The 22,589-nt window shown below is 46.0% G+C and overlaps 1 protein-coding gene across 1 annotated transcript in view; it reads left to right on the top strand.

Annotated features, from left to right (window-relative positions):
• Positions 1-12,709, top strand: part of GALNT10 (polypeptide N-acetylgalactosaminyltransferase 10) — an 84,472-nt gene extending 71,763 nt beyond the window's left edge. The window contains exons 8-12 of the mRNA XM_086470916.1: positions 6,463-6,570; positions 8,425-8,646; positions 9,376-9,492; positions 11,603-11,752; positions 12,542-12,709. Of these exons, the coding sequence (XP_086327042.1) occupies positions 6,463-6,570; positions 8,425-8,646; positions 9,376-9,492; positions 11,603-11,752; positions 12,542-12,709 (765 nt within the window). The remainder of the gene's footprint in view (positions 1-6,462; positions 6,571-8,424; positions 8,647-9,375; positions 9,493-11,602; positions 11,753-12,541) is intronic.
• Positions 12,710-22,589: the final 9,880 nt, after the last annotated feature.

Raw genomic sequence — 22,589 nt, 5'->3', positions numbered from 1 at the left:
TTTTTGTTTCCCTTAAGATATTCTTTTTTGGCCATGTATGGACTGTGCTTTACAGTTTTTTGCCTTTATTTTAAAATCCAGGGCTCTGTTGCCGAGAGACTGGAAACAAACAAGTTTATTTAGGAGCCTCTTGCCTTTCTGTTTTGAGATCATATGTATTTCTGTCATCAGCTGGCTTTACTTCCTTCTGAGGAGAAGCTTTCAGGCTGAAGGGAAGCCAGCAGAGAAACCATCAGTGTTTAGCACCTCAGAAAACATTTAGCCGGAGGATGGATCAAACTCTATTAATAGAAGCCTTGTTCCCTGTGTGAGATGTGTACACCAAACATCACTAGAAAACCTAGTATACTGGAGGGACAAAAAAAATGAGGTGAACTTTAAATTAGAAACAAATTTTCCAACCCTAATTGCTCGCTTGTAGTTTTCTGGGTCTTCTCAATCCCTTGAAACAAATTTCTAGATTAGAAATGAAGGAGTCAATCTATCTGTTCCATATTGAAGCAGAAAGCATGTGCTTCTTCCTTCTCTTGATCGGGGTGTATCCAGAATAGCTCAGTGCCTGTAACCCAGTACTTCTACAGGTCAGGAGTCTTCCTATTTCTGGTCGTCATCAGATGCCACAGGACGATTGCAGTCTTGAATTTTAGTTGCAGGCATTGTACTTGTTCAAATGAGCCTCATTTTTTCATGAACGGCGCTTGCAGAATGCTCCAGTCTGCGGGGTGTCAGAACCGTTCTCCCCCATCTCAGGGGATTACCAGATGCTGACCTTTGCGTGCATTCTCGTATTTTGGAGAAAAGGGAAACAAGCATGCACAGCTATTTCTGTGTGGCACTTCTCACCTTTCCTTTCTGCTGCTCCTAACTCTACAGCCATAGTTTCTCTGTTCAATGGACTTCAGTGAGTTTGGGGGGTTGTTTTTGTTTTTGGAGCGTCACTTCTGTGTCTCTCCTCTCTTACTTTTTCCTGCTCTTTTGCATCTTTCTGCAATGATGTGAGCAAAATTGAATACTTTACCCAAAGTGCCAATGTGTCTTTCCTCTTCTAAACACAGCTTAATAGCTCTGATTTTCTGAATGCTCCTGCATACTCAACAAATACCCACATTCTGCTGCCTACATAACCACTTCATTTTCTTTGAGATAAATGTATTTAATTCAGAGTGTGGTATATATGAAGCATTTAAACTGTTCCTTTCTGCAAATGCTACTTTGTACAGCACTTATCTGTGCTGTTTTATTTGTGATCATGTTGCCTCTTTGCCAGTATTTTTGTGGCTTCTATTCTGTTTGGCTTACATAATCTTGACTAAACTGCTTCACGCCTCTCTTCCATAAATATATAGTCTCTGATTTTTTGGGTATGGGAAAACAGAAGAGGAAAAAGTGATGTCTCTGACTTGTATAGGCATAAATAGAGATGTACTTTGTACCTCAGATCTTGAGCAATGTGATTCTCAATCCTTTAATTGTACATTGTACTTGAAGAGCAAAGAGTGAGAATCTGGAATGCCCCTCGCTAGGTGATAGATCATTTCAGTTTTAGAAATGTTTGTCTTGTAATTTAGAGATTGTAAAGCCTTCATAAAATTCAAAGGGCTTGGTGCAAACAAGCCATATCGACAGTTGCCTTGTAAAGAATAATTGAGGGGAAAGCAAAAGAGATGGGCTGTACTCATGGGCTTTACTCCTTGCTTCAGCAACAGGAAACATCCACTGCATTTACTCTGGTGATCTTAGATCATTGCATTTTTCCAGATCCTTTTCCCAAAGCATCAACATGGATTGCTTCTCCTGATTTCCATAGCATAAAACATGGATTTGTTGGAAAACAGGCAACAAGTGCTCCACAGCTTCTGTTTACATATCTAATGCATGCATCTCCTTTGCCCTGTGTCAGCAGCACATTTCCGATTCACGTTTTGCCACTGGCCTCCTGGCAGGTGTGTAGTTACGGTGCAGCTGCCAAGGGATCACTTCTGACAGCATTTCTAGTTGTATCGCTGAAGTTAGTGCTGATTGTGAGCCTCCACTGCTTATTCCAGGCACATTCTCACACCACTTCCCAGCAGCTCACATTTGCCCACACTGAAACAGTCCGGGCATTCTGCTGCTTTTTTTGTGTGTGTTTTTTTTTGAGCCAGCACATGCTGCTTAATTCTAAGGCTCTCAGCTGCAGTACAGGGTGGCTTCTTTCTCCCTTCCTATCTGGTGATGCAGAGATCAGTTTCAGACCATTGACTTGAATTTTTGGGCTCTGTTCACCCTATGTGCTTGGTTCACGTTCCAGAGTAGCCTCCCACCAAGCAGCAGCAGGAAAGTGGACCCCTCCACTCTCTGAAATGTGATTATTTGAGAGTGCTATCATTACTCTAAAATGCTCCAGACGGTAAGGAGGGGCCATGCTGCTGTATGTTATGTGAGAGAAGGCGTTGTGCAAACACATAGATCCCAGTGCCTTTTGAGCTACCTTAATCTTTTATAGAGCAGTAAGTCCCAGCTGCAACAGCAGCTGATGCTTATAATACAGAGGATTATGATTTTCCTAAATTATTGGTTGCCCTTGCTTTCCTTCTCTCAGCTACCTCGTTATGCAGAGAACCCCCTTGACTTATCCACTGTGCCCTTTTCTTCCCGCCTTTCAGCGTGTGCTCAGACAAGAAGCCAGCTTCTCTCCCTTGGTCCATCCCGTGGTCTTTATTTCTGTGGCAGCTTGCAGAAGCAGCTTTCTTTTCAAGGCTTGACTCTCCTTTGTGTGTTTTCCTTCTCTTGGGAAGCATTGGCTCATCATGGTGCAGTCTTTGGAAACCATAAACCTTGTATACCCAGATAATTTGTGTTCACACACCAACTGCGGTGTTGTATTGTATGTCTGAGAGGAGAGGTTCAGCTGTCTTACGTGACATTGTTCTCTGAAATGGCAGAAAGGGAATTGGATCAGCATAACATTCCCATGTAGAGAATAGGTGGCATATTATCTTGTGCTTTCATAGCACACAAGCTGAGTAAAAGGCTCTTGAGTTGCTTTATGAATATGCAGTTACAGCTCTCCAGGCCACTGAGAAGGTGGAAGTATTGTATCACCAGTGGTATTATTTTACTTCCCTTGTATATGGTTTTATTATTAGGGTGAGATTGTGGCCTTAGAAAAATCTGTTGCAGTATGTCCATTGACCTCAGTGTAGCCAGGTTTTCGTCTTAATTCTAGCAGATCTGTCAGCTGCTAAATTCTTAGCTTAAAATGTAGATTGGTAAAATTGTGCCTGAGGAGGAAGAGACATTTCCTGTTCTCTCCTAATGAGATCTGATTAGATCGTTGTATAAAGCACAGCCTGCCTGACCAGCTTTAATTCTTGTTCGGACCGCGTTCTAGTAAATGGCTGATTGAAATTAAGTGCGTCAAGTTCAGGCTCTGATGTTTGCTGTTATGTCAGCCAGGGAGGTGAGGCACCATCTCACCCTTCTGTAAAACAACAACAACAACAAGAAGCAGCCGGCTCCCCTGGCCTAAGGAGAACACAGTGACAGTCAGTGTCCCTGGGAAGGCACAAGGTGCTGCCCCACAGAACAGCGCTGTTTCAGCTGTTCGGCAGCGCTGCATTTCGAGCAGGGTAAGTTCTGGTGTGTCACGCCTGTGAACTGTGCCCTTGTTTAAAAACAACCAAATATCGCTAACTGGGCGGAAGCATTCTCTCAGCTAGCACACAGCTATTTTGGGTTTGCTTCACTTGCAGTTATTCCTTGACAGACCCTTGGATGCGATTCCCCTGACCTTTAACTCTAGCTTTCTAATGCTTTTGTTAGCTGTGTTTTACCAATGCATGTCACGCTCTTTCCCTCTCCCCCTTCTTCCAGTTTTATAGATAAGGACTGGTAATTGTCTTTATGGAGGTTGTAATGAGTTCTGTCACCACACAAAGAAGCTCACTAATAAAATAAATCAAAGCAGCAATGAATGAATGGAAAGCATGCTTTTAAAATTAGATTTGTACTGCAAGTGCCATACCGTCACTTGCAGCATGAGACAATGTTAAAAAGGCACTGAGTTGGCAAAGTACCTTGAAAGGGTCACTGAGCTCTGCTAGCAAGATTTAGGAAGATTTCCATTGCCTCCATGCAGCACTGGTAATTGCAGCATCACTTGGGAGTAAATATTTTACAGCATGATTAGGAAAAAAGCGCGAGAAACTGATCTTAGATGTTACCTGTTCAGTAACTCAGTTAAGTAGCTTTTTTTATCATATCATTACCTGCAATGTCATCTTTTTTGCCTGGAGTCTTGTACCAGCTCAGAGCTCTTGGCCCAACACACCAGTTCTGTCTAGCTGCCCATACCCCTGCCTCTCCAGCGTGCCTCTCGGTGGAGAAGTGCTGTCTGTGTTAGTGCTTCACAAGAGCTGCAGTGCAAGGACAGGGCTCTCCTCTCCAGCCACGTAGGGACTGCAGGGGTCTGTTCCTCACGTTCCTCAGGGAAGTCATGCTTCCAGAGGAGATGTGTTCTCACGGTGACCGGACTGAGCCTTAGAGATGGGGGCAGGCGAGGCATCCTGTGAGCAGGCAGCAAGGATAACACGCCGGTGTTTTCATTCAGGCTTGTGTCGCGCTAAAAGGCAGCGGCTTGTGAGCCGGCAGGGCTTTCGCGATGCAGGGTGCAGCAGGCAGGGTAAGAGGGGGGGTTGTCGAGGAGTGCGTGTGTCTGTGCGACTGAGCTCTAGGCTTCTTCGCTGTAACTGCAGTTTTTTATAGTTCCCAGATCTGTTGCAGTTCTTACAGCCTTGCACAAACCATTTCTGTCACAGAAACACAAAACATCTCCAAATTCTTGTTTTCGCAGTCTACCTGTTAATTTTCTAGCAGAGAAATCGCACTGTGGCTCTCTGCCACAAAAAGCAGCAGCTACAGACTAAGAAGCATTTCTAATTCCACTAGAAACTTCACAGAAGCTGAGTGCTAGTTTCTTTTTTCTTCTTCATCTCTTCTGTACCAGCCTCTCAAGACATAGCAGGGACAAAAGGAATGGAATTCTGTAGCAGGAGTGTTTGTCAACTTTCTCCTTGTCTCTCTCACCATAACTACATGTAATTAAGTACCTTGAACTTTAGAAGTTGCCTGTGAAAAATATTCCTCTAACTGAGAGCAACCAACCTCCGTTAAGTTATACGCAGTCAGCAAATGACTGTAATTATTAGGGCCAGTAGACAGAGCTGAAACTCCAGAGGACTTTAGTGTCAGAACTAATAATTATGCAGCAGCCTTGGCCAAATATTTCTCTTCCGAGCTGAGTATTTAATATTGTCACTGTAGAATATTAATGGAATTGCCTGCTATGTGTGAAGCTGTTGACTAAGCTCATTGTACAGTGAACTGCGGTGGCTCAAATTATCCACAGCGAATAGAGGGATCAAGAACACTGCATCAGCCTGCAGCACCAGTGGACCTTCTTAAATACCGCTGCCTTTGGGGCATTAGCATAAGATCTGGGGACAAAATGAAGGGCAAGATGGTGTCTTGCTTCAAGAATTCAGGAAGTCATTTGTTTTGCATACTGAAGGATACTTTTTCTTTAATTATTCATTAGATATCTCTGGGAAGCACGTATGAATATATTTCTTAAACCTAATGAAGTAGATTGTGTGGTTCAGAGAACATTTCCTTTGGTTTCACTTGGACAAAATGATTACATCCATGCTATAAATAAGGAATAAAACAAAGGCGTTGCAGAGTGTTGGCACAGAGTGAAGTCTTCCCAGATGGGGAAGGAAACTTCTCGGCCTAATCTAGACATTAACCAAGCATCAAGGTAGTTGTCTTCAACTAGCAGTGTGTTCCAGTGACTTTCTGAGGGTTTTTATTTAAAGCTACTTATGTTTTCACCAGGCAGGGATTTCTACTTAATTGTAAGGCTGCAAAAGCAATGAGTGCATGTCAGCAGTGGAAACCATATGAGAGCAGTGATAACCACAGGAAAAAGTAGCAGTTTCTTCTGGTTTCTGGCACTTGAACAGGCTCATGAATTCCCTGGAGTGTTTTGCATAACACGTGTCCCGTACTACAGAGATGGCCTTACGTTACACAACCCACACCCAGGTCTGACGTGGCAGTCCAGTTTAACTATTGTGGTTACTATTGCTGTAATAACATGTATCAATTTAAAGTGGGATGTGTGCTGTTCTCTGGGTGCTTGATTTTTTTTTTTTCTGTTCTTTTCTCAAAAGAATGCAAAATTGAACTGTTTAGATGTTGGGCTTGATAGCACTTGTGCTAAATCAAGGCTGGCTGCATGCCTCTAAGCGGGTAGTTACAGAATTTGAGACTAAGGCAAGGAGGGAAGAATATTTGGGAGAGTGTACTTTAAAGTAAAAAATCTGGGTTAAGCTTTTTCATTATTTGAAAGCCTTTCTTTTTCTTATTCTTTTTTCCGCATATAACCAAGAGTAAATGTGTTTCTCTGCTGTTCCACAGGTTTGGATGTGTGGAGGTCGCATGGAGGACATCCCTTGCTCTAGAGTTGGTCATATCTACAGAAAATATGTTCCGTACAAGGTTCCAACGGGAGTCAGCCTGGCAAGAGTAAGTGGCAATGGCATTCCCCACTGACTGCAGTGTGACCGTGCTGTTGTCTGCTTTCACCCCACGATGAGAGGCAAATGTAGGCTTTGTAGTCCCTCAATTGTACTTGTACAGTGGCCAAACTGAGCAGTTTTGCAGTGGTGGATGTTCAGCACGAAGGCAAGAGAGCCTAGGGGAGCTGCAGACTCGTGTGTGGACAGCTGCCTTGCTCCAGACGTCAGCCATTGCTAGGTGTTGGGAAGGGACTTTGCGATCAGACGCTGGCTATGGAATCACCAATAAAAACAAGTTATGGCTTTATTTGTGCAATACTTCAGTCATTTTATAGCTGTGCTCTCCAAGAGCAGCAGGCTTCAGCATGATGATTGTGTTTTGGTGATTGAAAGACCTCTCAACTTCAAGCATCACAGACCACCGAATGAGCACGCTGTAATTTTCCACAATGGAATGTTCTGTGCCGTCTTATTTCTTAATCTAGTGTAGCCCAAAGAGGAAAGAGCTTTTGCCTCTCATGGACTAGGTTTCTCCAGTTAATTTCCAGTTGAGAAGGGATTGCATTGCCCTCTGGTGGGAGAAAAAAATCACAGGAGCAGGAAGGCTGCAAAACTAAAAAGCCACAAAAAGGTACCCTGCTGTTCTGCAGTCTTATGGCTTGCACAGTGTTAAAATGTTTGCCAGTTTAATAGCATCACCCTAGTTATAGATTTGGATTTATTAGTCAGCCCAGCAATGACTTGTCAGAGCGAGAGAGTGCTCTCCTGTCTGTGCCATCTCTTCAGGAAGGAGCTGTATTTCTTTTGATTCCATATTTGGCTCCTGCATACTCCCACAGTGCTGAAAGGAGATGGCAGACAGGTATAAGAGGGCCATTTCTTGGCATCTGAGATCATACAGTCACCTTGAGGGGAACTCCTGCCCTTGTTGTGCATAGGCCGCATTTGGGGCAGGGTCAGCATGCTGCTCATTCCTAACATCCCAGGTTTCTCGGTAGTCAATGACCACTGCTGGACTGGCCACCTTCATGCAAGGCGGGCAGTGCTGCTGGGTCACTGAAGTCATGACTGTACATGGCACGTTGGTGTGTGGCACCGAGAACATCCCTGATGTTGACAAAGCACAGTCCAGGGTCCAACGGTCTCTTGGCTGGGTTGTGATAAGCAGTAGGGCGGGTATCTTGAGGGGGTGGTGTTCGTTGCCGCCCTGGAATTGTGGCATGCATTAAGCTTTACAGTGATACCTGAAATATACTGCTGCCTGGAAGTAAACCCTTTGCTTCTGTTCTGAAGGGTCATCATCTGAAAATTCCATATTCCTGCGGTATCTCAGAGTTTCTCTTAAACAGCTTTTTACCCAAAAAAATGGAAAAATAGTGGTAAGAAAGAATATTCTGAACTGGAGGTTTCTAGAAGGGAGTACTGCAAATCCCATTCCTAGATGGATATAAAAGATGCAATAAGAAGGATTTAAGAAAGCAGCTTTTTGTCAGGGACTTTTGAATGTCCACTGGTATTTACCAGCATCATTTTCTGACTGGCTTCCTTACAAAAAAAAAGGAAAAAACCCAACTTTTGATTAATGTAGTTTTTCTTAGCCACAAGGAACAAGATATAATGGCCAAGTGCCAGGATTCTGATTTGACCTCAGCTGAAAATATCTTTCTAAAAGTCCCTCAGAACTAGAGAATGTTAAAAATAATCTTTGTCCTGAAGCTGGAGAGGAAGAGTGGATGTGAATGAAAATCCTTTCTGAGCAAAAACACAAGAGCTGTTCTGAATGCTCATGTCAGCAGTTTGTGCAGAGTGTTCTCAGGTGTTTTTTTCCTCTCGTTTTCACCCGTGACTGTTACCCACACAGAACTTGAAGCGGGTGGCTGAGGTGTGGATGGACGAATATGCAGAGTACATATACCAGCGCAGACCAGAGTACCGGCATCTTTCTGCAGGGGACGTCGCAGCTCAGAAGGAACTTCGCAACAACCTCAACTGCAAAAGCTTCAAGTGGTTCATGAACGAGGTCGCGTGGGACTTGCCGAAGTTTTACCCACCAGTGGAGCCTCCAGCAGCTGCCTGGGGAGAGGCAAGTTTGTACTCTGGAATCTGCAGTGGGCCAACAGGCTGCGGTTTGGGTTTTTGAAGCTGCCTGACCCATGTGCTCTGGCACCGGTTTGCTGGAAGGTGGCAAGCGAGTGTTTAAAGATCCTGCGTGAGAGGTTTCAAAGGCCAGAACTCCTCTACCATTATGTTGGCTGATCAAAGGCAGCAGTGAGGCAGCCATTTCCATTACTGCACAGCTACAAAAAGAATAGACTTGGCTTGTTCTGCACCTTGCATGTTTAGTAGAAGGCAGAACTTGCCAACAGGGAGGACAAGAGAAAGGTGGCAGCTGAGGAATAGTTGAAATCTTTTCTTTCCAAAGGGCTACACAGCTGTATTGAGCTACTCTGCTCCTTAGCTTTCCCATCTGAAAGCCAGGAAAACCAGCCCTGTTTCTGGAAGTCAGCTGTGCTCTGGGAAAAGAATCACCCCAGGAGTGAAGTCGTGGATTGTTACATACAACGACATAGTAGGCTTTGCAGCCCTAGCTAATGGGTTTTGTGTCCTGGAGGTTATTGTACAGCTGGCTGTGCGTCCCACTCTGAGTTCCTATGCTTTCTTCTAGCTGTTGTCTGCCAGCTCAGATATGTAGTTCAATGAGGAATCTTAAAACTGTCTTAATACAAATACTGCCACTCTTTGAGGCAATTTAAGCCTTCTTTCTTGTCACTTGGCAAGAGTAGGAGATTCAGTGACTAATTTACTATTTCAGATACGCAATGTAGGAACTGGACTGTGTGTGGATACTAAGCACGGAGCCCTGGGGTCCCCACTGAGGCTGGAAAACTGCGTGAAGGACAGAGGAGAGGCAGCATGGAACAACGTGCAGGTAACAGTCCCTAAATGAATTTGTGTAGGGAGAAGTTATAAGAACCAATGTTTGAGAAGGAAGGCCATTGTAGAACTCGGTCAGGTGAACAGAGGGTGCTGGGCACCCCTAGGCTCATGTGCTATTTATACTTGATGGGCTTGTAGCAGAATGTGGCTTGGGCCTGTTGCAGGGCCTGGAGCCTGGCAGACTTTGTGCAGAGCCTTTACCTCTGCTTTGAAGTTCTTAGAGCAAACAAAAGAGAGCACAAGAAAACAATATGCCAAAATAATAAACCAGTAACAAGGCAGCTGTAATATGTAACAAAGTGAATATTAACTTCAAAGGTTGTGCTGAAAGAAGTGATAGAGGAGCATCATGCATATTAATGAACCTGCAGGAGCATTCAATAACCACTTACTATCATACTTCTGACAGGAGGCAAATGCATTATAAACACCCAACCATTGCTGGAGAGAGATGAAACCAGCCAGGCTATAGATTCACCCTCTCAACATATAAGGTGCCAGAAACGACAGCTTTATTGTAACAGAAGGGAGGGAAATATTAGTTTGTCTAAACTGTAGCAGCAGAGCTGAGAAAAGATCAAGAAAACAATGCCTCTATTACAGAGCCATGCATAACTCTTCAGGGGGAATGGTTTCAATAGTAGGAGACAGAGGGTTATTGCATATCAATTTTGATGCATGAAAACTAGAAACAAAACCAATTTACTTGGGCACAGTCTGAAACTAAGCTTCTGTAGTGTCAGGAGGATCTGACACAATTAGTGTTGGCTTATGTTTAGGAGGAGAACCTGTTTCGAACTTCTGTGGAGCATGGAGCCTAAATGATTGTGGTAATTTCTCCCCCAGGAGAGGATTAAGAGAGAGACAGAAACGAAGTAGCTTCTTTGTGCAAAAGTTTTTGGCCACACTGCTTGGAATAGTAGCACCCTCATTATTGGTCTTTCTTAGTGGCCCATGAGATCTCTCTGAGGAGAGCACTGTCCTCTACCTGGCTCCAAAAGGAGCCCCCAGAACAGCGCTTCCCCTTGGGGACTGAGAGGGGCATGTGCTGACTAGTAGCCCTGCAGAACCACCTTGGCTAGTGCTGGTCACAGGGGACACTTGTCAAAGCAGAAAGGAAAAGCTTGGCAGCGGTGCCTGCCTTTAAACAAGTTTATCTTTTGTGGGATCCAGTCCTGTGATCTTTAAAACATGTCATGAGCCAGGCCATGATCACCAGGCTGAAGATGCAGTTTGACCACGCTACGGTCTCAAGCTGTGGCCAAAAGCAGATGCCACAGGGGCCGGGCAAGGAGCAGAGCATGCATGTGGTGGTACTTCCTCCGACTCTTCACCCATGGTGCCACCATGTGGCTCAGGGATTTCCAGGCCATGAGTGCTGGCATCTGGCAGCTTTCATCAAGGCCACAGCATTGCCAGGCATAGGTTGTGCCTAATTACTAGAGCTAAAAGCCTTTATCGTCTTTTCTGTAGTATCCCTCCTTTCATTGCACCTGAAAGTGCTGAGAGATCATTGCAGGGTCAGTAGAAGAGGCACCAAGAAGCATTGCCCTAGTGTTTGCCCTTCTGACGCTCTGGTGAAGTAGGGTGGGGAGCCGTGGGCTCCTGGTCTCTTGTCCCAGAAGGTGTGGGACAGGCTTCTCTCAAGGTGAAGGTGTGGGACAGGCTGCTCTCAAGGTGACTGCAGGCTGCCTGGGCAGACTCGGGTGTTTACTGCCAGTGTTAACTCAGAGCTCCTGTAGCTCTCGGCTTTTTTTGCTAGCTGTGAAGTGCTGTAATTGGTCAGCTGCTCACTTAATCCATGATGTATGTCTGCATTGCAGAGGCATTTAAAGCTGCTATTAGTACCCAAGCTAACTAGCATGGCTGTTTGCAGCAGCACGGTCTCATTTAGCATGCTGTGTGGCAGTCCACGGGGTAGCTGTTAGACTCCCCTAGTCAGCAGTGCCTGTCCCCAGAGGTGGCAGTAGTTTTTCTCTAGAAGATACTGTCCTTTCCCTGAAGCCATCCCCACCCTGTGGGCAAAGAAGGGAACGTCATTCTGCTGGAGAAAGCACCGTGCCCACTACCAGCCGTCCTGAGGGTCCTGTTTGTCCTGACAGGTATTCACGTTCAGCTGGAGAGAAGACATCCGTCCCGGGGATCCCCAGCACACCAAGAAGTTCTGTTTTGATGCCATTTCCCACAGCAGCCCTGTGACGCTCTATGACTGTCATGGAATGAAGGGGAACCAGCTCTGGAGATACCGAAAAGTGAGTCTGTGTGTGTGTGTGTGTATGCACACGCGTGCATATGCTTGTGCTCACTTAAGGTGTCAAATTGCCTGCAGGCACTTAAGTTTCCTTAAAATGTCACCGCTTATGTTTTATTCTTCTGTTCACGTAGCTGCAATAAGAGAATCTGTGGGCAGCCTGTTGTCATTGTGCCATTAATTACTCTTGATTAGAAAGAGGTGACTCCCCTCTTCCACTGCTTAGAAATGGTGACGGCCGCTTCTCCAGGGCTTGCTAAGCAGAAGGACACTCCTTGCAGTCCTGTCCACAGCTGGCGCTGAGGTGATGCAACACCCCTGCAAAACCTGTTTGCAGAGAGGTGTGCTGTGTTTATTTGTTCTGAGTCCTAGAAGATATGCTGAAAGTAGATAAGGATTTATTCATCCTCCTACCAAGCAATGCTTTTGTGGGCAACAGGTAAGTGAATTCTTGACTAAACGTCCTGGCCTAGGCCTTGCAATCTGCATGTACTGTGCTGTGGAGTGCCTGCAGCAGGGTGTGAGCCTGTAGGCTGGAGAACCTGGCTTCAGACATAGCTTTTGAGCATCCCAGGCTGTCAGGACTGCAGGTGTGAGGATTGGGCTGGATCTGTTGCAAGGGGTAGGAATGGACCCTGACGCTTGCCAACCAGTTATGTGTGGAAGAACTTCTTCAGATACACCTGAGTAACAAAGCAGCTTGCCTTGGTTTTTAAGACTTCTTTCTGTTGGATTTAAAGCAGCTTTGCTTCTCTGCTTAGCCACCTCATGTCAAATTTCTCTTCTCCAGGACAAGACCCTCTACCACCCAGTAAGCAGCAGCTGTATGGACTGCAGTGAGAGCGACCGCAAGATCTTTATGAATAGCTGCAATCCTTCATTGCCAACACAGCAGTGGATATTTGAACACACAAACTCAACTGTCTTGGAAAAATTTAACAGAAATCTTGATCTTTAAAAGACTGAGAAAATATATATATATTTTACAATTATAGTTTTTACTGGGGAGGGTTACAAAAATTTTTTTAAGGATACTTTTTTTTAAACAGTTCATGAAGGTAAAAGGGAGAATCTCAGGAGAAGGTTAACTAGCAGGCCAGTCTTTATTGTGAAGATGCTGCATCCTTCTCCTCTGGGGATGGTGGAATTTTAAAGGCTTTGCCAGAGCCACTTCTGTGCTGAGACTGGAACAGAAACTCTGTTTTTAGAGGAGTCTGAATGTGATTCAAAATGCCTTTTTTTTTTTTTTTTTTTTTTTTTTCCCCCTGCTGCTTTGGGGTTTTTTTTGCTGTTTTGTTTCCCACCTGGGTCTGATGTTAAATGATTGTGTTATCCAGGACTCGCCAGGACTTTCTGTAGCTCCTATACCACCCACTGAAGCATTCCCACATAGGTGCTTTATCTTCCAAAATCCATATAAGTAAAATATCGAACACAAGATTCAATCCTCCGATCAAAAAAAAAAAAAAAAAGCCATCAAAATGTAAAATGAAATGAATATTTTTTTGCCCTAAACCAAAATATATTTCAAACAGGTTGAGTATTATTACTTTCCAAATCATAGCTCTGATAAAGGAATGAGCTTTAGTGGAAGTGCAGCCAAGTGTTGGGAATATCGCTGTAGTTATTAGCGATGGGAATCTGGGTTTCTGGTCCATTCACTTTGCAGTCAGTTTGTCACTCACTGTTGAATCTTCAAGGTGAAAGATTATCAGAGGGTTTTTAAGTAAGCACAGTTCTTAAAGGTGAAGATCAGGTTCCAAATTTGACTCTTATTCAGAATCTTTTTAGCATGGACACCTCTAGGGTTTCTCAGAGTTTAATCTACTCCATGAAGGCAACTTCCGTTTTTCCTTTAGAGATTTGAAGGGTAACTTAATTCACAGTTGGCATGAGCAAATTAATTCAGGGTAATTAAGTCGGGGCTGAGATTAGCCTTTATCCATTTGTTCATCAGTCTGTAGTTTGTTGCAGTCATGAGCCCTGTGGTCAGTAGTGTTCTAGGCTTGTGGGAACGTGCTATTAATCCCTCCTCTTTTCCTGACATCCGCAGCACTGTGCAGTTTGCTGTGACTGGAAATCTGTTTGCTTAAGCAGAGACGTGGGATTGATGGGCCCATTTCACTGGCTACCCTGTCCTTTGTGCAGTCAGTGAGCAGTGCAAGGTGTTACCCTTCTGGTTTGGCTGCAGGATCTGCCAGATGCCGAACCAGAATTGTTTCATCCCAGGAGCTGAAAAGAAGTACTGACGCTAAAGGATGAACAGAGGACCATTAGTCTGTCTGAAGCAAGTGTTTAAAAAAAAACCCACACTGGTTTAAAATGAAGTTGTTGCAAAATCAGATTTACTAGTTCCTAGGCTGACTTGGCCTTATGCTGAAGGCAGCAGTGGCATTCTCTGGTGAACGCTGTGACTGACGGTGCGGTTAACATTGGCAAAGCTGTGGTGTAAACCTATAAAACCAGCCCTTGGCCGGTGATTGCCTGGCTCTACAGCCTGCCCAGCTGCCCCTGCGGGGTGGTGTGCAGCCAGCGCTGGGAGAGGAAGGCTGAAACACGCGGGGGAGGAGCGGGGTACCCCTCTGGGGTGGGTTAACGGACTTCCCTTCCTTGGAGGGGCAGGGAAGCTCTGCTCTGGGGTGCCTCTCTCACGTGAAGGCAAGGAGATTCTTGCTTAGTGTCAAGAAACAAGCAGGCTGGCTCCCTCTGCAGAGCTCCAGCAGTAAGAAGCCCTTTCTGATGCTGCCAGTGGTGGGGTCATTGCCCACGTTTCAGGTGTCTTGGAGGACGTGTAGTGCTGTGTCTGTCGACCGGGAGCAAACTAGGACACAGTTATCTGCCTTTCAAGTCTGATGGATTGACTATGAGGCTCAAAGTCATTTCCACCCCTCTCATCCTCACAGCTGAGGCCACCTGTGACCTCTTCTTGGTACTTGCGGTGACGAAGCAAGGGACACATGGGCACAAGCTGGAACCAGGCTTGCCAGTGTTGGGAGTGAAGAAAGAAAAAAAAGCTCTAGGCTTTCCTCGTGACAGTTGTGCAGCAGTGTTGCTGTGGAAGTGAGACCAGTGTCAAACAGAGTTGTTGACATCTCATGTTCTCAATAACTACAGTGTGTCTGTCATTAAGATCCCTTTTCATTTCTATGGAAGACAGAGCCACCTTCCAGTGCTTTGTGTCTGACTGTTGCTTTCCTTAAGTTATTAATGCTCTCATTAGTCTAGTAGTGCTGACTGTGGATCGCTAGATGGCCTGACTAGGTGTTTTTATGAATGTTTTAATACCTGTGGAACAAGAAGCTGTTTGTCCATGAACAGTGCTAGTTTTTTATAATTGGGACAGAATCAGCAAGTTACATAAATGGACTGTAGGTCATTCTGCTTGCAGCTTGCAACTTTGTGTGTCTTAGAAGCTAATCCTCTCATTAGAAAACTGTTTCTAAAATGCATGGCTTGCTTTGTACTTGGGCTCACCTTGTGAAGAGAGTCCTAGCTGCTTGTCTTGCTGGACGCTTACTTCAGAGAGAACTGCAGTAACGAACAGGTCTTTTACCACTTCATGATCGCAATCTGGAGAGAAAGGACAGCTCTTAGCAGTTTGCACCAAAAGATGAGGTAAGGTAATTGTTGAGGCAATTCCTGTTTGACACCTGGAGCTTTAGCATGGATGGTCCTACTGGGTCCTTATCAGTATGGCTGATCTGGTCTGTTTTCTGAAGGTTTGGGATCCACGCGTGACAAGTGCCTCGCAAATTCTGTACATTTCTGACTGGCTCGCTGGGCTTTGAGCTAATAATTTATTTACATCAATTATACTTTTCAATACCCTAGGGGCTTTGCTAACTAATGAGAAGACTTAATATAGCCAGCCATCCACTGATTGAGAAATAGAAGCTGTATTTCATCATCTACATCTTTAATTGAGCCTTTGCTGGGCAATCTGGTTAATTATTCCAATTACTTTTGGTTATTTGTAAGCAAGACTGCTAAAGTGTGAATACATAAGCAAATCTTCACATCTGCATGCAAGTCAAGACTGGAGATTAAATACCAGTGATTATCTAATGCAAAATAAATGTTTTCATATTTTTTACCCAAAAGTATTCAACACCCCTCTCGCTGTGGCTGCATAAATTTTGCTGCTTTTCACTATCAGAATCCCTGACAACAAGGGGATCCCTGGATGTGCGTTAGGTCACGTAACAATACTTTGATTTGCTCTTGAAGCTGTTGTTGATTTATACTGGTGCTAATCTCTAAGGCCTACAAACTGAGTATAGGTTTGGGGCTCTTACGTGTGCAAGGTATCTTTTTTCATGCCTGGGAAATTAACTTTCTTTTCCACACCATGATAAAGAACATGTGAGCCTTACTGAAAGAGGAGTACAGCATCATTAAAATAAAGATGTGCCTTTTTAGATGTAAATGTACAGCAAATGCTTAAACTTGAACCATTTCCTAGTGCCTTGCTGGACAAGAGAGAAGAGAGGAAGGGGGTTGGAAGACAAGGATGTAAGAGAAAGCTTCACCTGTGCAGTGTTTGTGTGTGTTTTTTAAAATGTCTGATTCTAAGTGCAAAATCTGTGTGAACGACAGCAGTTCAGAAGCTCCTGGGTTTCCTTTGTTAAATCGATCTCATTAATGATTTAGGGGGAGTGGGGGGTATCATTGCTAATAAGATGACTTGGAAGGGATGGCAGCTTCCTCTTGGTGCACCGTAACAACTAAAGCTTAGACCAGAGGGTGCCTTGGTTCACCTCATGGTGAAGGCTCGTGCGTTTTACTGGCGTGCAAGATCCTGCTTTTTATTTTTACTAAATGTCCAAATCAGAAATCACAAATAGTCCCAAAGGCATATAAAATCTGTAGCAGAAGTGTCTTTCAGGAAGTTGATGCCTTCCATCACTGGGAAACTTTTAAAAGAGTGTGTTCGAATACAGAAGTAGCAAGAAAGCAATTTCTCAGCTTTTTTTCTCTCTCTCCCTGGCTTATTCTACACCAGTCTGCGGACAGGGCTTTGCTTTCCATTACCAGAGAGTTCCAGTCAGCAAACTTTCCTCTTCCCTGCTGCACCGAGACATCAATGCACTGAAAGTCAAACCAGCAGCACCAGCGACCGGCACTGCAAGAACACAGTGCGCTCGTAGCTCCTGCAGGGTCATTACAGGCTTACACCGCCCAGGGGAGAGGAGAGAGAGCTCCTAAAAGCCACACTGGGCAACCACGCTGGGTAAAAAGGGAGAAGCTCTTATTTTAAATTGTCTTTCAAGATCTGGACAGACACTTGAACGGTTTTGACTGGAGAGAACAGACAGCCTCTAGCAGTCAGCCTGTCATGCTTTCAGTCGAAAGAGCCCTGGGGAAGCTGTGCTGAAGCAGCCTGGCTCTGCCAGCACAAGGGGTTCAAGGGCACCTTGTGTCCCACGTCCGCTCCCAAATGCTGCGCTTCGTGTTCCTGCTCGCCTATTGTATTTCTAACCGCTTGCCACAAAGGAGCCTGGCGGGGCTGCAGTCAGCCCTTACCTGACAAGTGGCAATCTAGGTTTCCATTTTAACCATCATTCAGCCCCAAAAGCTTCTTCAGTATTTAGCAAACTGTTGCCAAGATGGTGTGTAGCTTTAGGGTGATGTCAGAGTCTGGGGGGTAGGATTGAAAGGTCTTTCACAGGATGCATAGCAAAAGGGGAGCTGGACTGGGACTCGGAAGCACTGGGTCCTGCTCCCAGTCTACCAGTGGCCTGTTACTTCATGGTAAGCAAGGGAAGTCTGTGTGCTGCAATTTCCCAGTCTGTGTAAGGTTTAGCTTTAAGTGCTTTATTTGCTGACCTAATGAGTGTTGAGCCTATATTTTAAAACAAGCTGCAAGTCCTCACCCAATTTGAGTGGAGAGGAGAGATGCAATGGGTGGAGACTGGGAAAGCTGAGGCCTGACATTTCCATCGGCAGTCACCACGCAGTTGTCAGTTCATTTCGTATTCCCCATTAACCAGTCGGATTGATTTATTCACCTTATAAATTTAAAGCATAACTGAAACAAACTGGCCTCCTGCTCCGATTGCTCCTCTGTAGTGTCACACTTCAACTTGGACGTCTTTGTATGAAACTAGGCAATGATGGATTATGGAAATCCTAATAAAAATCCTGTGTCTGGTTTTTGACTCTGCCTCTGCTGCCTGAGCAGGCTCCTTTATTCACTGCGTTTGAGCTTTCTTGATGCTTCTGTATGACCCAAAAGGCTTCAATGATTCCAGCAGATGTGAGGGATTTGGGAGTTTTATATAAAGCCACTGGATCTATGTGGTTTTAAATCTCCTAGTTCAACTCTAGGAAGAAAGTCCTAATCCCACTTAGTGAGCAAGCAAATGGGAGCTTCAACCACAAAACAAGATGAAAACTGGTCAGGCTCATAGGCTGAAACATTAGCCCTTACGATAACGACAACCAATAGCTTTGGCCTCTAGGGTGGAGAAGGGAATTGGTTTCAAAATGCATTCTCCGGGATCTCGGTGATAAGGTCTAAGTTTGTCTGTTCTTTGTGCTGCATGCATTTCATCTGTAAAACTGGATGGTGCCTCTTGAATCAGTGTATATTTATTTTGTGCATATTAGGACCAACAGCCTAATATCTGGAGGTGGTAAAGGACTTGTAGCACTTTAATGTAGTAGCTTTCATAAATTGGGAATCATTGATAGAATGCCTAGTGTTTTTAAAGTTGAATGGACTTCCTTTTATAATATATTTAAAATAAATTTTTAATGTGTTTTCTGAAAACTGTGTATGCAGAAATGACTGTCCCTGCCTGCCTTGCTGCAGTGATTGATTTCCCTTCTCTCTACTTCTTATGAGAACAAGGTTAGTTATGCTGGTCTGGTGTTTCCCCAGCACGGGCTTCCTGCCACATCACACGCTGCTCTCCTCCAGCCCCGTGGGACACATCCTTCTCCGCTGTCCTCTCTGCTGGGCAGAAATCGCGGGGTTTGCTGCCTTCATGCACAAGCAGCCCCAAGCCCACGCCGGCGCGCTGTGTTGGGTGCCCGGGGCAGGTTCAGGCAGCTGGGGGCTGCCCCTCACAGCTGCTTCCAGCCCACTCTGAAACCCATGGGAACAACCCATCGTGCCCCAAAACTTCAGCCTGTCAGAGGACCCTGCAGCACCTCAGACAAGTTTAAGGGAGAGCGGCAGCCACGAGGGGAGGGGAAACGTGAGGAGATGTGGACAAAGCTGGGGCTGTGGAGGGAGATGTGTTCGTGCAAGGAGGTGCTTTGCACCCCAGGGTGCAGTCCTGGAGTGACCATGGATGAGTTGTGCCGAGGTAAGACACCCCCCAGGGACAGTGGCCATGGGCTATCGTTGTTGGTAGGGCAGGCAGGGAAGCACAGAGGCGCAGAGAAAACCCGCCATGGAGGAGCGAAGACAAAGAGTTACACACGTGAGCCTGACCTGCTGCACCACCCGTCACCTCACTGAAGGATCGGGGAGAAACTGCGTGTGAACCGCAGCAAAGGGGAGGTGAGACGAGGCAGAGCGGAGGCCAGGGGGTTGTACAGCACTTAGCCAGGGGAAGGAAGGTGGTTACTTCAGGGTGTGTTTTCTTTTTTTTTCTCAATAACGAAATCAGTGATTAGAAGTTTGTGTTAATTGACAACCGAGTAAGTGAAGATTCCCCAGGTTGATGCTGTTGCAGATGACAGCATCATCCACTGCCTCATGGTCAAGCTTTCCATCGGGAGGAGTTTTTGAGTGTAGTTGGCTGCTCCTCTGTGTGGGAGAGCACTTCAGAAGAGGGGCTGGGGTGGGACTCTGGGGCCCTCTTGTCCCCCTGACCACACGCTGTCGTGCCTGGATGGTGACCCTTTGCAGCCCCCGTTGGAGCATGGGCCTCGCTGTCCTGCCGAGCACAGAGCCTCTGCTGGGCCTGCTGGGGACACGTCCCTCGCTGAGCCTGCCGTCGGCCACGCGTTCAGAGCAACACGCAAAGCTTTCCTCAAAGGCGGTTCGTGTGTTTACTGCTGAGACACGTGGCCACAAGAATAAAACGTTAAAATCACCTCAGCCTGTACGCGTGTCTCGTCCAAGCTCCCTTTTCCTGCGCTTTGGTGGAGCTCAGCATCGCACAACCGTTGGGGCAGCGTGAAGGTGTCGCTCTCCTTTTCCTGCGTATCGGCCTTGAGAGCGACTGCTGGTCGATCCACCCTGCCCCGCGGTTTTCAGGGGAGGGTTTTTAACAGCTCGCTGCCCTCCTTGTGTTCTAATCTGTGTGGGGGGAGAGCAGTCTCTCAGCCCAAAACAAGGCAAGTTTATAAGCATTGCTTGTGGCCCTGTCCCATGTTCCCATTAGGACCCTCAGCGCTTTCTCCTGTCACCATTTCTTTTGTGGCCTTCTCAACGCTCCTGTTTACTTAACTCCATGGGGTGAAAAACAGTGAAATAAATGGAGGGGAGACAAACAGTAACGTGTGAAAATCAGCACGTGTGAAGGAAAGGAAAGGCTCGCCCTTGGGGGACCAGCAGATAACTGCGAGACACGCTGCTAAGGGAAGACTGTGCCAGGTTCTTGGCCACCGGAATATTTCCCAGGGGGAGCGTGTGCCAAAAGCTGTGACAGCTGAAGCGTTTTGGCAGGTTCGATATGTGCCACCCTAAAAGAATGCTGAGGAGGGCGGGACTCTGGGGGAAGGCGCTAGGGCAGGGTTCCTGTTGGCCCCCAAGGTACAGCGAGTGGGAATGGTCTGATTTCCTACGGGAGGTGTGGAAAAATAAAACAGGCTTCTCCCCGGGCTATTTTTGGGAGCACAGGCATTTTGGAGAGTAGCGTTTCTGTCCCAAGAACCCCCAACGGCTCCATTAAAACGAGGAGTTCCGGACGACAGCCACCTCGCAGACTTCTCTTTAGAGGGTGGTGCTGCTCCAGCTAAGATTTAAAGGCTTGTGCAGGTTCCCCTAATTTGATTAGAGGGATGGCTTGGATGGCCAGGCTATTACAGCTTCCCCGGCACTAAAGCTGCCGGGGTGCTGATGGGTTTATGAAACATTGTTTCTCACTTCATTGCAGCTCCCACGAAGAATTATTAGATCAGGCTAGTGATAGATACCTAATAAAGAATGTCTCTATGAGGCAGTTTATTTCACAGCAAGCTAGTTCCGGACTAGCAGACTGTGAAATCTTGAGGTTGCCGTGAGGATAAATATGCTGAAATAAACTGCAATTATACGAACACCTCCATGCGCTTTTTTTTTTATTTGAAAGACTGCAAAAAGGTGTCACTGTGTTAGCTTGAGCTGGAGGTACTTAGCGTTGGATCAGCAATCAGACAGTGACAAAATCGGGGGGGGGGGGGGGTGTTGGGGGGGTGTTCCTTTTCATAGGCATTGCAAAACAACTTTAAATCTTTCCATTTGCATGGGATGGGAGTTTGCAGCCAAAGATGAGGTACCATCTGATGGTAAGCACCAACCTGGCACTGATGGTGCCTGTCCCTCCAGCCACTCCCAGCTTCCGAAGAGAAGCCCAGGGAGCACTTGCAGAATCTCCTCCTCACGGGGACAGGAGGGAGTCCTGCCTCTTCTGCTCGTGGTCCTTTATCTACTTCCTTGCTGTTATTATCATCTGTCCCCGCAGTCTGTGTTTTCAGCTCCCCAAATATCAAGACAGTCCTTCAGCAAGATTTCCTCAGCCTGCCATTTGATTTTTGTTTGTAATGTTAAGATAAACCTAGCAAGCTTGCTGTGGGGAGCCCTGAGATCCCTGTCAGCCTCCTGGTATTTTCCCTTTCTCAAAACCAAGGGAATATCTGTATGGTTTTTGCCAGGAGGGTATCACTTCAGGCAGGCAGATCCCAGCCAATTTGGCCAGTGGCTTTTCTAAGCGTCGTCGTCTTTTGCTTTTTTAAATCTCTTTGCTCTTTGCTAACTGCTTGTTTGTCTGTAAAGTTACTTGTTTCCACCGCCTTCCCACGGGAGCGGCTGGCTCCTGGGAGCAGTGTCCCCAGCACTGTGGTGCCCTACTAGTCACACGGACAAATAGAGACTAGTAATTCCTGAGTGCACCAGCAATAAAAGCTAAAACAGGGCTGTTGAGGAAGAGTATTAAGTCCCTGCCCTCCAGACTAATTCTGAAGCATGTTTGGTATTATAAGGACTGCCTGGAAAATACACATTTTAGCGTTTCTCGATCTTCTTGTGGGGAGCAGGCAGAACAGGCTGCCAGACGCCTGCGCCTGTTGCTGTGGAGCTGACTGATCTGATGGCCGAGGGCTTTGAGGAGCCGCTTTCTTGCAGAGGTATTTCGTGTGTGTGATTCAGCACAGTTCAGCCCGTGCTAACGCACATCGCTCCGCGTGCGCGACTCCAGACTTTGAAGCAATTTTAGTCTAGAGACCCTTTTTTCTGTTGCTGCATAAAGTCTTTTCTTCAGGAAGATGAAACCCTTTTCCACTTACAGCTGCCCACGCACCTTTGACAATAGCATACGCTGCCTGGTACTACAGAGGTCACAGCACTTCCAGAAGCAACATCTTTTCTTCACAGACCAGTAGGAATTCATTTATTTTTCTCTCTGCCTTTCTTGCCCCTTTTTTTTTTTTTAATTTTTTTTTCCTCCTGAAGATGAAAGAAATGCAAAAACTCAGATTGCTTTGGGAAACGCTTTTCCAGGTCCCATCTTTTCGCTGTCCCTGCCCTGTAATTAAGGGAGGAAAAGTAAAACCTCCTTTAACACCCTGCCCGCACGACACCGGGAGCCTCATGCGATGCGGCAGCCGAGACCAGGCGTCGGTGGAGTCACGTCGACCCGAGCTCCGCACCCGGGGCCGGGCGGGAGCCGCCGGTTCAGCCGTTA

The sequence above is a fragment of the Leptosomus discolor genome, chromosome 10 (genome assembly GCF_034619465.1).
Source record: "Leptosomus discolor isolate bLepDis1 chromosome 10, bLepDis1.hap2, whole genome shotgun sequence".
Lineage (NCBI taxonomy): Eukaryota > Metazoa > Chordata > Aves > Leptosomiformes > Leptosomidae > Leptosomus > Leptosomus discolor.
This window is presented reverse-complemented; position numbering and strand designations above follow the sequence as displayed.